The 17,252-nt window shown below is 37.9% G+C and overlaps 2 protein-coding genes across 2 annotated transcripts in view; one reads left to right on the top strand and one right to left on the bottom strand.

Moving 5' to 3' along the window:
- Positions 1-6,744: 6,744 nt before the first annotated feature.
- The window catches only part of LOC139125301 (uncharacterized), a 61,691-nt gene continuing 51,183 nt past the window's right edge, over positions 6,745-17,252 (bottom strand). Inside the window, exon 9 of the mRNA XM_070691400.1 lies at positions 6,745-7,943. Coding sequence (XP_070547501.1) covers positions 7,831-7,943 — 113 coding nt within the window. The 3' untranslated portion in view covers positions 6,745-7,830. The remainder of the gene's footprint in view (positions 7,944-17,252) is intronic.
- LOC139125138 (uncharacterized) lies at positions 13,535-16,163 on the top strand. The gene is made up of 4 exons (XM_070691244.1): positions 13,535-14,779; positions 15,058-15,247; positions 15,541-15,661; positions 15,924-16,163. The coding sequence occupies exons 1-4, from the start codon at positions 14,551-14,553 to the stop codon at positions 16,161-16,163; spliced, it is 780 nt and encodes a 259-aa protein (XP_070547345.1). The 5' UTR covers positions 13,535-14,550.

The following is a 17,252-nucleotide window of genomic DNA, read 5'->3' as shown; positions in this document are numbered from 1 at the left end:
AGACTTTCATCTCTTCCTCAACATGAAGAAACAGTTAGCTGGAAAGCATTTTGATGATGATGATGATGACATTATATCGGCCTTTGAGGACTTTTTTCATGACAAGATAAACCCTTCCACAAAGCAGGGGTCCAAACGCTGCAGTACCGCTCCAAGAAGTGAGTGAACCGCAAGGGGACTGTGTTGAAAAATAAATACCATAGAAACTCATTCCAGTAGGACTTCATAATTTGGTTCAAAACTTTCCATCCAACCCTCATATATTGTTAAATGACAATCTTGTAATTATAAAAATATCCCCTTAACATGTCACATACATGTACATGTATCATTATACACTCATTGATAGGTTGTAAGTGTGAGTGTTGATTGTCAAAATATACACATGTAATTCATCATCTATGGATGGCAGATAATCTTCCCTATATTCAAGGAAACACTGCAATATAGTCACAGGACAATTACAGTGATCTTATAGAGAGATAATAAGGTTAAATTTGCTGTTATAAATAACTTGACTTTTTATGCAGATGTGTCACTGTACCAAATTTAATTATTTCATTCTGTACGTAGTATTGATAAGTGTGTTAATCTGAGAATTTTAACCTGTTCATCCCCAATTCCCTGTATACAGGTCCACAATCACCATTGCTAATAATGGATTTGGGCTAAACCATGGTGGTGAAAGGGTTAAAGTTATATGGTCGAACCTTACAGTGTGTTGCCCTGATATGTTCTCTATCAATTCTGATCAATCATTGTGGTATTTTTCTTTGTTTTCAGTTCCCCTTATAGGTTTGGTAGAGCAGAGATGTACATGTAGAAGAGAGAGTCCAGGGACATTAGAAAGGGACTGTGTATGAATAGTTAAAAGGCAGGTAGAATTCAGTTGATTTTATTTTCTCTCCTTTCACATATTCTCTGCACTGACTGCCGCTTTAATTAGTGTGACTTTGTATGTATTAAAGTAAAAATATTCCCTTATGATTTTATTGTGTGATTTTTATACAACTGTGGAACAAACATTTGTTTAATCCTCCTCCTTCATACAAAATTTGAAAGAAATCATGACTTTGGAATATTGGTTCGAAACATAAAGGATGTCAACATTCAATTATTTGATTTTTGTTGTGAAATTTTGCCCGCTGTGTTTAGTGATGTGAGAACACCGCTGTGTACAGTGATGTGAGAACACTGCTGTGTACAGTGATGTGAGAACACCGCTGTGTACAGTGATGTGAGAACACTGCTTTGTAATTGTACAGTAATGTGAGAACACTGCTGTGTACAGTGATTTGACACCGCTGTGTACAGTGATGTGAGAACACCCCTGTGTACAGTGATGTGAGAACACTGCTGTGTACAGTGATGTGACACCGCTGTGTACAGTGATGTGAGAACACCACTGTGTGCAGTGATGTGACAAGAGTGATGTGAGAACACCGCTGTGTGCAGTGATGTGACAAGAGTGATGTGAGAACACCGCTGTGTGCAGTGATGTGACAAGAGTGATGTGAGAACACTGCTGTGTACAGTGATGTGAGAACACTGCTGTGTACAGTGATGTGAGAACACCGCTGAGTACAGTGATGTGAGAACACCGCTGTGTACAGTGATGTGAGAACACCACTGTGTACAGTGATGTGAGAACACCGCTGTGTACAGTGATGTGACAAGAGTGATGTGAGAACACCGCTGTGTACAGTGATGAGAGAACACCGCTGAGTACAGTGATGTGAGAACACTAGCTGCTGTGTACAGTGATGTGAGAACCCTTATGAAAGTCAAATTTGCCACAAGTTTGCATTCCTTATTTGTTACAAACTTGATACAAATTCTGACATCCAAAAAGCACCATCTTGCTAGTCAGTTATATAACACTTTGATTCAAAATAGGCTAAGTTTGCAGCAAGTATGTGTGGAGAGTGTGATGAACATTGCACCAAGTTTGTACAGAGAATGTAGAGGTCATTTTGTTTTTGTTTGTGTGAGTGTGCACCAAGCTTGTAGATGCGAGGGCGGGGGGGGGGGGATTTGATATCTGGGGCGTGGTATCTGTTGCCTTAGCAACAGCAGACATACTGTTGCCCTGGTAACATTTCAGGGGATTTAGATGATTGTAATTCCTGACAGCGTCTTTTTCAAAGTAATGCTCACACAACATGTGGTACATGACATCATCGTGCTGCTACTCCCCATTGTATTGTATACAAATGATTCTTTTTAATATAAATGTTCACTCTTTAGATATGTTTACCATGTGAGCAGCAGATTCTAAATTCACCTTCAAGTCATGTATCCAGATGCTAGGTTGAACATCTATGAAAAAGTTGAGAGGATATTACTACATCCAACACGCACTCACCCTACAACACATTCAACTAGCTGTAAAAAGAAAAAACTTCTCAGACAATAAATTTTGTTAACTAAAAAACACAATATATTACTGTAGAATAAAACAGTATCTCTTCTATAATAAACATACAATCTTTGTACTTTATACATAAAATGAGCTGTAAAATATATTCTTTTTGGCATATATGTACATTACACTATATTTCAAAACATTCCCTGACCATGGAATTTAGATTGAAAATGGTAAATTCTGTCTCTTTGAAGAAGATACTACAGATCACAATTTTTTTAAATGTGTACCAAAAACTGAATGGTGAAAAAATATTATGTTAAAGTCTCACAGATAGTTAACTATGAAAAACTTATTCAAAAAATTTGTAATTTTTGTGACATATACTTTTGACGAATAAATTCACTTTAAATATTTCAAAATACCTTTCCGATGGAATGTACATGGAAAACATGAGTTTTAACTTAATGTTGTATTATTACATGTTCAAATCAAAACGCAAATCATGGAAAAAAAATGTCCATAGCTACAAAAAATAAAAACTTCATGGAGTATGTGATGACCTTGACTTAACAGTGATATTTGAACAGACACTTAGTGCTCAGTCCAACTTCAAAAAGCAAACAACTAAACACACCAAATTCCCATAAAATTCTACATCACTTGGATGATAGATTAGTTCTGCCGAGTCCAAAATATTTCTTCCACCGTAGGTACCGACAACTGTGACGAAAATAACTCTGCCATGTCCGATTTGTCCGCAGCAAAGCATGCAGTGGAGTTTCTATCATAAGTACCAATGCAATGATCGATACGGCCAGTCTCACTTCTTGTCATCATGATGTTCTCAAAGAACAGTGGTTGGTTTGAAATAGTCCTCTGTGGCATGGAAAGTGTAAAACTCAAAGCAGCAAACTCTTGCTTGAAACCTCACTGAAAACCGCGGAATTGTCCAAGGCCATTTGAGTGTATAACGGACATCCATGATCCACTGTCACTGAATGTGTTTAACTTACATGAACTCTCGGTGTCGAACGCAGGCATTGTCCTTCAAACAACAAATCTCTTCTTTGTTCCCTTAATCGTCCGATGACAGAAATAATCCACAATTTCTCCCCAAACGGCGGGTAAAAACGTTGTAAATTTGACAGCTGAAGCAATGCATGACTTGCTATGGTATTGGAGTTCAAATGCTGGTGTTGGCAAAATGAGCCAATCAAGTGTCTCTCTTCACGACATGTGATCTTGTAAGGTCGAAGTTCAAATACATAATTATAATCTGTGTGACCTGTGACCTCGATGCTCTCATTTATCTGAAACATCAGTTTCTCGAGAAATGGGAGAGTATATTACTTTTTGACCAACTTTTATGCACTTGAAATCAATCATTTGAAGACATTTGGTGTCAGCTGGGATCCATGGTCTTTGGACATGTGTAATAATGCAAGTTACGATCATGATTTATAGCCTTGGCAATGACTTTCCCTGCTCTGAGCATACTGGTATGACAGTGTGAATGTGTTTTGGCGGACACTTGACAGGTACTTTCAGTGGTTACGACTTGTAAACTGAACAAAAAAGTCTTTAACTGGAATTCGAGTACCATTTTTGGATCCTAATCATTTAAAATATGTCCAAGGAAATTGTTTGAAAAAATGGCAGATGAACTAAGATTTAGTTGACTTTTTATGTTTTTCATTCATGATGTTGCAATGGTTTAATCATGGAGGTAGCTACCTCCATGGTTTGATAAATTTGTGCATTCTACGCGTAACCTAATTCATATGTGTTTAACGACCGAGAGTATTTAAATTTTTTTGAATAAAAGAGAATTAATTTGTCATTTTGTACAATGAACACAGGGTACGTAGTTCGATCATTGTTTCAATTCTGTGACAAAACAGTGCCACGTGGGACAGCTAAAAAAATCTGAAGTTCGTACCAAACTTGATTTGTATTTCATATATATCTACAAGCTTGGTACAAATGTCACAACTACCATGGTGAAAATCCCATAGTGTGTACCAAACTAGTACAAACTTGGTGCATATTTCACATGTTCAATTAAAGTGTGTATCAAATTTCTAACATATATGTACTAATATGTAGCAAGTTTTGATCTTTCGTACGGGAACACTGCTGTGTACAGTGATGTGAGAACACTGCTATGGACAGTGATGTGAGAACACTGCTGTGGACAGTGATGTGACACCCGCTGTGTACAGTGATGTGAGAACACCGCTGTGTACAGTGATGTGAGAACACCCCTGTGTACAGTGATGTGAGACACTGCTGTGTACAGTGATGTGACACCGCTGTGTACAGTGATGTGAGAACACCACTGTGTGCAGTGATGTGACAAGAGTGATGTGAGAACACCGCTGTGTGCAGTGATGTGACAAGAGTGATGTGAGAACACCGCTGTGTGCAGTGATGTGACAAGAGTGATGTGAGAACACTGCTGTGTACAGTGATGTGAGAACACTGCTGTGTACAGTGATGTGAGAACACCGCTGAGTACAGTGATGTGAGAACACCGCTGTGTACAGTGATGTGAGAACACCACTGTGTACAGTGATGTGAGAACACCGCTGTGTACAGTGATGTGACAAGAGTGATGTGAGAACACCGCTGTGTACAGTGATGAGAGAACACCGCTGAGTACAGTGATGTGAGAACACATGATGTGTACAGTGATGTGAGAACACTGCAGTGATGTGAGAAAACTAGCTGCTGTGTACAGTGCTGTGAGAACACTTCTGTGTACAGTGATGTGAGAACACTGCTGTGTACAGTGATGTGAGAACACTGCTGTGTACAGTGATGTGAGAACACTGCTGTGTACAGTGATGTGAGAACACTGCTGCAGTATACAGTGATGTGAGAACACTGCTGTGTACAGTGATGTGAGAACACTGCTGAGTACAGTGATGTGAGAACACTGCTGTGTACATGTAGTGATGTGAGAACAGTCTGCTGTGTACAGTGATGTGAGAACACCGCTGTGTACAGTGATGTGAGAACACTGCTGTGTACAGTGATGTGAGAACACTGCTGTGTACAGTGATGTGAGAACACTGCTGTGTACAGTGATGTGAGAACACTGCTGAGTACAGTGATGTGAGAACACTGCTCTGTACATGTAGTGATGTGAGAACGTGCACTGCTGTGTACAGTGATGTGAGAACACCGCTGTGTACAGTGATGTGAGAACACTGCTGTGTACCCCAGTGATGTGAGAACACCGCTGTGTGCAGTGATGTGAGAACACTGCAGTGATGTGAGAACACGTGTACAGTGATGTGAGAACGTTAACACCGCTGTGCACAGTGATGTGAGAACACTGCTGTACACAGTGATGTGAGAACACTGCTGTGCACAGTGATGTGAGAACACTGCTGTGCACAGTGATGTGAGAACACTGCTGTGTACAGTGATGTGAGAACACCGCTGTGCACAGTGATGTGAGAACACTGCTGTACAGTGATGTGAGAACACTAGCTGCTGTGTACAGTGATGTGAGAACACTGCAGTGATGTGAGAACACTAGCTGCTGTGTACAGTGATGTGTTAACACCGCTGTGTACAGTGATGTGAGAACACTGCTGTGTACAGTGAATCGTGAGAACACCGCTGTGTACAGTGATGTGAGAACAGCGCTGTGTACAGTGATGTGAGAACACTGCTGCGGACAGTGATGTGAGAACAGGTCCGCTGTGTGCAGTGATGTAAGAACACCGCTGTGTACAGTGATGTGAGAACACTGCTGTGTACAGTGATGTGAGAACACCGCTGTGTACAGTGATGTGAGAACACCGCTGTGTACAGTGATGTGAGAACAGCGCTGTGTACAGTGATGTGAGAACACTGCTGTGTACAGTGATGTGAGAACACTGCTGTGGACAGTGATGTGAGAACACCGCTGTGCACAGTGATGTGAGAACACCGCTGTGTACAGTGATGTGAGAACACTAGCTGCTGTGTACAGTGATGTGAGAACACTGCTGTGTACAGTGATGTGAGAACACTGCTATGGACAGTGATGTGAGAACACTGCTGTGGACAGTGATGTGAGAACAGCGCTGTGTTCAGTGATGTGAGAACACTGCAGTGATGTTAGAACATATAGCTGCTGTGTACAGTGATGTGAGAACACTGCTGTGTACAGTGATGTGAGAACACCACTGTGTGTACAGTGATGTGAGAACACTGCTGTGTACAGTGATGTGAGAACACTGCTGTGGACAGTGATGTGAGAACACTGCTGTGGACAGTGATGTTAGAACACTAACTGCTGTGTACAGTGATGTGAGAACACTGCTGTGTACAGTGATGTGAGAATATTTCTGTGTAAAATCTTCTTTTTGCACTATATTTTTGTACAGATTTTTTTGAAGATTGCGTTCATTCTATTGACAACATATATAGTTGTTTCAGGCAGCAAAATCACTGATTTTCAATTACCAATGCCAATGTCATCTAACTGTTCTAAGGGATTGAATTACTTAGAGTCGGTCGGTCATTAGTAAAATCTCTGATTTTCTATCATCATTTATCGCATTCTGCCAGCATGGCTTGAATTACTTTTTCAAATTGATAGCCTATGAATTACTACTGGCTTATTGATACCCTTGATAATGTCAGTTCTGATTTTTTAAGCCACATGAATGTAAGTTTATTTTGTTAAACTTCAGCACTTAAAGCTAAAATGACCACAACACTTTAGCAATTGACTTTAAATTTTAAAATAATCTCAAATTTCAGTAAATCTTGTTTCTCAAACTACTCTCATTGCAGAGTTTGTCTATGATGGAACTCTGTAGGTTACAGAGTCTCTTCAAAGATTGGTTGAACAGAGATGAAGATACTGCAGGAAAAGTTCTATGCCATGGGAAATTGAAGAAGGCTGTGTAGTTTTACAAGACAGTGTTAGTATGCACAATCAGAACATCTTCTTCTCTGAAACTGTTTGTTGGTTTGCTTTTTAACTTGGTATGCATGATTTTATGTTATTTACCATTCAGAAGTGTTCAAATTGTGGCAAAATGTTATTATTTGTATTTTGGAGGCAATTTTTCCAATTTCTGGTCAAAAATACATCTCAGAAATTGTCTAATTGCTTTGGAACTGGGTATGCATGTGTCTAGGACTTAACTTAGTTGAGTTTATTCAAAATCTGGAGAATTTTGCGTGTGTGTATTTTGTCGGGGGGGGGTCCAAATGTGAGCAAAGTGACATTGGCACTATTTTTCATTCTTAGTATGTAATGTAATCGACTATGAAAAAATTAAAATAATCTAATCAATTAACCATTGAATTGTGAAGAGTACTCATGAAATAATAATAATTGTTGTTCTTCGTGCAGATTTAACCCCTACACTGAACATGGCTAGAACAACAAAGTAAGACTGGTCACTGGTGCATTGGATTGACCCAAGCTCTCTGATAGTTTTACCATTACCATACTACGTACCACCAATAGGATTCCTCATACACTCACCTCCATGTCTCTTATAAACCTTCTCTTTCTTACCAATATAGCGTTTGGTACCAATCGGTTTTGGTTCTGTGTTCCATGCTGTTGATGGAACAAAAGTATCTGGTTTTAGTATTTCACAATATATTTATGTGATTTTGATGACAGTATAATGACTTAATTCAGAGGAAATATTTTGAGAAATTGTATGTTCAATGTATTGCATTGTATAAGAAACTTTAATATAATACATGTATGACAAATATTACTTAATATCGTTACAATTCTTGTCACATTTGATGTTAATTTAGAAAAAAATGTTTTTAAAATGTTGGACAAATCACAATTATACAAATACAAAACAGTAGCTACATTGATACAAGGTATGAAAAACATTTTCACATAATTACTGAAAACTCACCTGAAAGACAAACATGTTAAAACAAACAATAATTTTATAATCATACAACAGTTTCCACAACCTAGTTTTCTGGTCTGTTTATGCTTGAATTAATTGTCAAAGAAATTATTTGCGGGTTTTATGCTGTTCAGTGTATCATTGTTTAGTAAGTAAAATCACCTTGAATGTTTAGTAGACTTTACAGAGCTGAACTTTATCACACCCTGTATGTGTGAAAGAACATTGTGTAAATCTTTGTCAATAAGTAGTACTGTGCATGCTTGAATGCCTTAATACGGCCACTTTCTAACAGGTATTGACAAATATCACCAAATTTTACGTTCATTTCAAAACAGATCAAGTGTTGTCATTTCTTCCTGTCATCAGCTGTCAGCTGCACCTAGATGATAGATTTTACTTTGACATTCCTGACATTTAAATTAAACGTTTTACTGAATGGTATTAGGAGAAACAAAACTTTAACTAATTACTTAACAGCTGATTTCTTTGGACTACAATGATATGATGTGTAGTATACATGCACTGTACTTATTTAGCCTGTGATGTGTTTATCTTACGGTACATGAACCTAATGTTGAAAAAACAATTATAGTCATCTGTATCGCTTTAGCCTGTTGTATGTTAGTTTTGTCATTGCAACATTTAATGAACCTGATGTAGGACAAATTACATTTTGCGTTCCATGCCCAAATGTCAGTAGACTATACATCATTTCAGCGAGGTTGAGTGAAACTGTCAAACACTGGAAGTTATGTCAATGCAGAGAATTCCTATCCAGTTCATGTAAGTAATATATTTGTTCAGAATGTGACTTGTCACTTGTGTTATATAAAACTGTGAAGCTTTTTTCAGTGATTTGGTAGCCAATTTTATTTTTTTGAGTCTTTTCTTTTCTGGAATTACCATGGGGTACCACAATACATTCAATCCATGCTGTACAAGTATTTGTGCAAGAAGAGGGCATTTGTTGAGATGTAAAAGATATTTGTAGGATTTTGCATGTGTGTATTTTGTGTGTGAGTGTGTGTGTGGGGGGGGGGAATCCAAATGTGAGCAAAGTGACATTGACACAGACACTATTTTTCATTCTTAGTATGTAATGTCATTGACTAAGGAAAAATCAAAATAATCTAATGTAATAACCATTGAATTGTGAAGAGTACTCATGAAATAATAATTGTTGTTCCTCGTGCAGATTTAACCCTACACTGAACACGGCTAGATCAACAATTAGACTGGTCACTGGTGCATTGGATTCACCCAGGCTCTCTGATAGTTTTACCATTACCATACTACGTACCACCAATAGGATTCCTCATACACTCACCTCCATGTCTCTTATCAAGCTTCAATTTCTTACCAATATAGCGTCCAGTACCAATCGGTTTTGGTTCTGTGTTCCATGCTGTTGATGGAACAAAAGTATCTGGTTTTGGTATTTCATATTCCAGAATATTTATGTGATTTTGATGACAGTATAATGACTTAATTCAGAGGAAATATTTTGAGAAATTGTATGTTCACTGTATTGTATTGCATTGTATAAGAAACTTATATTAGTAATCTTTATACATACATGTATATGACAAATATTACTTAATATCAGTTAATTTTGTCACATTTGATGTTAATTTAGAAAAAATGTTTTTAAAATGTTGGACAAATACAAATACAAAACAGTAGCTACATTAATACAAGGTACTGAAAAACATATTCACATAATTACTGAAAAACTCACCTGAAAGACAAACATATGAAAACATACGATAATTTTATAATCATACAACAGTATCCACAACCTAGTTTCTGGTCTGTTTATGCTTGAATTAATCGTCAAAGAAATTATTTGCGGGTTTTATGCTGTTCAGTGTATCATTGTCTAGTAAGTAAAATCACCTTGAATGTTTAGTAAACTTTACAGAGCTGAACTTTATCACACCCTGTATGTGGGAAAGAACATTGTGTAAATCTTTGTCAATAAGTAGTACTGTGCATGCTTGAATGCCTTAATACGGCCACTTTCTAACAGGTATTGACAAATATCACCAAATTTTAACGTTCATTTCAAAACAGATCAAGTGTTGTCATTTCTTCCTGTCATCAGCTGTCAGCTGCACCTAGATGATAGATTTTACTTTGACATTCCTGACATTTAAATTAAACGTTTTACTGAATGGTATTAGGAGAAACAAAACTTTAACTAATTACTTAAAGCTGATTTCTTTGGACTACAATGATATGATGTGTAGTATACATGCACTGTACTTATTTAGCCTGTGATGTGTTTATCTTACGGTACATGGAACCTAATGTTGAAAATACAATTATCATCTGTATCGCTTTAGCCTGTTGCATATTAATTTTGTCATTGCAACATTTAATGAACCTGCTGTAGGACAAATTACATTTTGCGTTCCATGCCCAAATGTCAGTAGACTATACATCTTTTCAGAAAGATTGAGTGAAACTGTCAAAACACTGAAAGTTATGTTAATGCAGAGAATTCCTATCCAGTTCATGTAAGTAATATATTTGTTCAGAATGTGACTTGTCACTTGTATTATATAAAACTGTGAAGCTTTTTCAGTGATTTGGTAGCCAATTTTTATTTTTTTGAGTCTTTTATTTTCTGGAATTACCATGGGGTACCACAATACATTCAATCCATGCTGTACAAGTATTTGTGCAAGAAGAGGGCATTTGTTGAGATGTAAAAAGATATTTGTAGGATTTTGCATGTGTGTATTTTGTGTGTGAGTGTGTGTGTGGGGGAATCCAAATGTGAGCAAAGTGACATTGACACAGACACTATTTTTCATTCTTAGTATGTAATGTCATTGACTAAGGAAAAATCAAAATAATCTAATGTAATAACCATTGAATTGTGTAGAGTACTCATGAAATAATAATTGTTGTCCTCGTGCAGATTTAACCCCTACACTGAACACGGCTAGATCAACAATTAAGACTGGTCACTGGTGCATTGGATTCACCCAGGCTCTCTGATAGTTTTACCATTACCATACTACGTACCACCAATAGGATTCCTCATACACTCACCTCCATGTCTCTTATCAAGCTTCAATTTCTTACCAATATAGCGTTCAGTACCAATCGGTTTTGGTTCTGTGTTCCATGCTGTTGATGGAACAAAAGTATCTGGTTTTGGTATTTCATATTCCAGAATATTTATGTGATTTTGATGACAGTATAATGACTTAATTCAGAGGAAATATTTTGAGAAATTGTATGTTCACTGTATTGTATTGCATTGTATAAGAAACTTATATTAGTAATCTTTATACATACATGTATATGACAAATATTACTTAATATCAGTTAAATTTTGTCACATTTGATGTTAAGGCGCCGTAAAATAAATTCTTTGTTTGCCGTCAGCGTGCGGTAGGTTTTCGGAAGAAATTTCAAAAACAAACACAGTCCGTCTCCTCGAAAATGCGGCACGATGTGCCCTGATTTTGTCTGCAATAACACATTTAGAGCGCCTTTACGCAGCAGTCGTCTGAAATGTCGCAAAAAACACCAATGTTGTACGATCGTTTGAATACAAATCAGACAAATCGTAAAAGGGTACGGCATCAGCCGCTGTACGTAAAGTTCACGTGCGCACAGGTCTCCCTATTTTTAGCGCGCTGCAGTGTACCGTACATAGATGGTCGAGGTCTTACACTGATTTCCGTAAATCATGACAGCGGAAGGACGTGAAATAGTTGTGGTCTCCATAAAAGATGGATCGAAAACAATTCTTGACTGGTTTGGCTTCGAATGTGGAACGGAACAGAATTTCTGTCAACTATTTGAAGCACTTTTCATCGCCAGCCAGAACGACACAAACAACAATAGGTTCAAATACGCGATCGATCACGATATTGGATCTGCACCAGGGAAAGCAGGTACAGTGAAATGTTCGTTGTTGAATGCTCCAAACAGCCCATACGCTGTTGAAGTTGCTCTTACTTTGAACATTCTGTCTGCTACCAAACGTCTTGGTCATTTTATAAAGTTTGACATCGTACGGCAGAAGGCACAACATGATACTGAGAGTACGGGCAATCTGCGCAATGCTTTTGAAATCATGCAACATGCATCCAGGGAGTTATCTCAGAGACTGCTGTACCCCGGGAAAATTGGCTTAAACCCAGATGACCCAAACCTGAGAGGTGACTACAGATTAAGGAACCATTTGATAGATTTGCTGGAACGAGAAAGGTTGGGCTTCCAATCAGAATATTGCAATACCGTTGGGAAAACAGTCGTCGATAATATTTCCTCTGCGATCTTTTACATCTTACCTCATTTGCATAAATTTAAAGAACGTGGGTTCACACTTCCAGAGTTGTTCCACTGTTTCCTCAGCGACGTGGATAAACTTCAGCAAGTTTATAATCAACCAGAAACACATAAAAATGTCGCCAGAATTGAACGAGACAAACTTGAGCAGAAAGTTCAGGGCCTCTACGCTATTTTGCTGTATGGTTGTATGCAGCTACCAAGAATGACAAAGTTAGTTGATGCTGTCAAGAAACTTGCACATGGTATTGATGGGTTTATCAAACATTTAGATGATACAAACCGCCTTGAAAATTGCATTCATGCCCAAGGGTTTCCACAAAGATCACCATATCATGGGAAAAATACCCAACTGAATCACCTTAAAGGTAGACTGAGATCTGACTTCAAGCTTGTTCAACGCTACAAAGCACTTGAGGAGAAAATGTCTGAGCTTGGCACTTACGAACCTGTGTGCTTGAATGACTTCATGGCGCCTGACAGAAGAAAGCGTTACTACTATGTTAAAGATCTGGTCCTTCCCTTTGACTCTGAATTATTTGGCTATCACCGTGGAGGTTGTAATCCAAGTCTATGGTTTCTCTGGAAGTCAGACAAAGCTATTGATATGTCACGAAGTAATTCAGTGATTCATAAGATTGAGCAGGATCTTCCAGTGTATCACACACGTACAATGCAGAAAGAGTTTACTACCAGGTTCTCCCTTGTGTGCAAAGCTAGTCCCAGCGTAATGAATGATATGTATAAGTATCTCACTAACGACCAGTCAGCACTACCGAACAAAGTCAGCAAAGAAGTTCAGGAACGCCTACATTTGTTACTCAGTTCACAAGATCCGGATATTGTACATGACCTGAGACTGTTAAATGAAGGTAGAGCTGGTGTTTATGATAAGTTTTGGGATGAAACTGAGAGGTACTTGAATGAGAAATCTATGAAGGCTGTTGATGACCGTCGCCATGGAACTGTGTGTCCATATGAGTGTTGCAATATCTTTGCCAGACTTGCACGAGCATGTAGTCTCCAGGCTTCCACCAAATACTCCAGTACCAAGTTTGCAGTGGCTGTACCTCCAATTTATGCCACGAAATAAACTTAGTACAAGGGCAACCACCTATACCGGTAGATTCAATCTAAAGTTCATGGTTCAGTCACGACAGATAAATACTTATCATCCTGATGCACACTATGCAGCTGCTATCTTCAAATATTTGAAGGAATTTGCAGTGAAATACAGAGATTATGCTGTCCTGATGTGTGTTGACGACAAGAGTAATATCCCTGTCGGTGAACCAGGTGTCCCATTGGCTACCATTAACAGATGTCAGAAGACTATTGTGCAGGCTGGTGTACCACTGATGGCAGCTGACCATGATACCAGCACAAAGTGCAAGCTGACACCATCTACTTGCCTTATCGTGGAAACTCCTGAGAAATGTACTGAATCATTTTTCGGTGGTCATGTATATGAAACCCTGAAAGACACCATATTTGCAGCATCTTCCCCACTACGTCACAGTGCAGAAATGAGGAAAGCTCTCAGTGTGACTGGGAAATTGGACAAACCGATCAGGATCATTTATTCAGATGGTGGAGCAGATCATCGCATAACGTATCCATCTGTACAACTGTCACTCATTGCCTTATATCTCATTGATGATTGTGATGTTCTTCTGGCTGCACGTTGCTGTCCTATGCAGTCATACACCAACCCCGCGGAAAGATGGCATTCAATTATGAATCTGGCCCTACAGTCTGTTGCAGTTGAGAGGAAACCAATGAGTCAGCAGTTTGAAGCAGAAATGTCCAAGCTGAACACAATGCGTGAAATCAGAGAAGAGGCAAGAGTCATCCAGCCTTCAAGATGCCCTGATATCAAGTCTGCAGGATGTAACAGATTTGCTAAATCAGTTGTTTGGGAGACTGAAGTTGAAAGGTAATCCATGCATCATCGGAGAGCCAGCAAATGACACTCTCATGACAGAACTCTGGGATACCATTTCTGCCATTGATGACAGCGTTACCCAAGATGATACCACAACCAAGCTGCTACAGGGAAAGACAAAACTTCAGGCATTTCTGAATCACTGTACAGTCAGAAGATATTACTACTTCATGATATCAAAGTGTGGAGATATCAGCTGCAAATTATGTAAACCACCAAGGCTACCCCAAGATGTATTCCAGGGTATTCACAAACTCCCAGGTATGTTATGATTACAAAGCAACAACTTCAGCAGTGTATGATGTGATCTAATGTGAAAAAGATTCAGCTTTATAGCTAGCATTTGTGTCAGTCATAATGATTTGAACAAAACATACATACACATACATGCACGCACACACACACACACACACACACACACACACACACAATATATATACGGTGATACTTAGCCTGTATGAGCTATGTCTTAATTTAAAGTTTTTCAGCAAGTGTCAGTTGTAATAAATAGTCAACGCTCTTTTTTCTGTCGTCATCAGATCCTGTACCAACTGAAGATGGTGATCACTTCAAGTCATTTGAAGAACTGTATGGCACAGAAACAACTGAAAAATTCCGTCCATCTCTGGTTTCAAAGCAGACAGCACTGGCCCAGCGAGATTTTGGATTCCGACTGTCTGGAGAGACTGTCAGGCGAACTATACTATGTACAGAATGCAGTAAACCTAGGTATAGGTATGTAAAATCACTGATTTTTGGGTCCTTTAAGTTAGTATAGTTACGCACAGTACTGTGTAGGGCAGTAAATTACATTACACTATAGTAAAGAGACACTCAGTGTAGCATTAGTGTATCTTATCCATAATATTTTAATGCAGTGCAAGACAGCACAAAATAGTACTTAAATTATCTCATTGTAGACCCAAAGAGATGTTGTCTTATCATTTAGTTTTGATTTTATCAACCTGATGGTATTGTAACAAACTTATGGAAATTTGTTTTGATTACACTCAAACCTGCAGGTGTGTATATTCACCAAAGAAACTGGTTGAAGCTGAAAGACAGTCTCTTGAACAGATATTGGACACCATTGATTATACTTGTGGTACAAGTGCCATTCCTGAAAGTCATAAACTTCACAAGGTATTTTCAAGAGTTCTAGCTGCTCAGTCAGTTTTCAGGAACAAAAATAGAAGCAATAAGGTTAACAAAAAATTGTGATCATCGAATATTTGGTAGCTGAATAAAAATGACGTATAACAGGCTAAGATTTTCTGTCATTTTTTATCAAAAGTGAAAAAACAGCAGTATATTTTTTGTAATTTCATACAATTGTTTTATTGACTCCTTTGTGTGTATTTGTTTGCTTACTAGTGTTTGTTTGTTTCCTATGCATTTGTTTCAGGTGTGTTTGTTTGAGAATGTGACATGTGGAAATTCTATCACCCCACATTACTACAGCTCAAGGTTGAAATTTCCCTTGGTGTGTCATGTGTGTGGTACTCCAGATGACCTTGTACCCATCCAGGATGATTGGAAGGAAAGTTATCAGAGTATCCATCCTGTCTGTCATCAGTGCAAATCCATAGGACATGAGGAACGTACCCGAAACAAGTCCAAGGTTGGCGGGAAGAAAAAGAAGTAAAACATGAGAGTACTTCTGCATTACAGCCTCAGAGACAGACACCTAACAATAACTATGCTTGTTGTACTTGTACAAGTAGATGTATAACTTGTGTTTCCAAACAAGAGCACTGGAAACACTGCATTGTAACTGTAATAATTGAGTTTTCATACCATTAAACCAATTGGAAAGTTAAAGTTTATATGACTGTGTTTTTTTTCCGTGTTTGTTTTTTTGCTGGCTGGCTGATAGGTTTTTCAAATATCCAAGGACGGCAAACAAAGAATTTATTTTACACGGCCTAATTTAGAAAAAATGTTTTTAAAATGTTGGACAAATACAAATACAAAACAGTAGCTACATTAATACAAGGTACTGAAACACATATTCACATAATTACTGAAAACTCACCTGAGAGACAAACATATGAAAACATACGATAATTTTATAATCATACAACAGTTTCCACAACCTAGTTTTCTGGGCTGTGGGATGATGCTTGAATTAATTGTCAAAGAAATTATTTGCGGGTTTTATGCTGTTCAGTGTATCATTGTTTAGTACGTAAAATCACCTTGAATGTATAGTAGACTTTACAGAGCTGAACTTTATCACACCCTGTATGTGTGAAAGAGGAAAATTGTATAAATCTTTGTCAATAAGTAGTACTGTGCATGCTTTAATGCCTTACGGCCACTTTCTAACAGGTTTTGACAAATATCACCAAACGTTAACGTTCATTTCAAAACAGATCAAGTGTTGTCATTTCTTGCTTTCATCAGCTGTCAGATGATAGATTTTACTTTGACATTCCTGACATTTAAATTAAACGTTTACTGATGCTTTCTGAGAATGGTCTAATAGAAACATAACTTTAACTAATTACTTAACAGCTGATTTCTTTGGACTACAATGATATGATGTGTAGTATACATGCATTGTGTTTATTTAGCCATGGAGTGATGTGTTTATCTTACATGGAAACCTAATGATGAAAAACAATAGTAATCTGTATCGCTTTAGCCTGTTGTATGTTTTGTAATTGCAACATTTAATGAACCTGCTGTGTAGGACTAATTACATTTTGCGTTCCATGCCCAAATGTCAGTA

The sequence above is a fragment of the Ptychodera flava genome (assembly GCF_041260155.1).
Source record: "Ptychodera flava strain L36383 chromosome 3 unlocalized genomic scaffold, AS_Pfla_20210202 Scaffold_25__1_contigs__length_14229661_pilon, whole genome shotgun sequence".
Taxonomy (NCBI): Eukaryota; Metazoa; Hemichordata; class Enteropneusta; family Ptychoderidae; genus Ptychodera; species Ptychodera flava.
The sequence above is the reverse complement of the archived record's forward strand: the minus strand, read 5'-3'. Positions and strand labels throughout refer to the sequence as shown.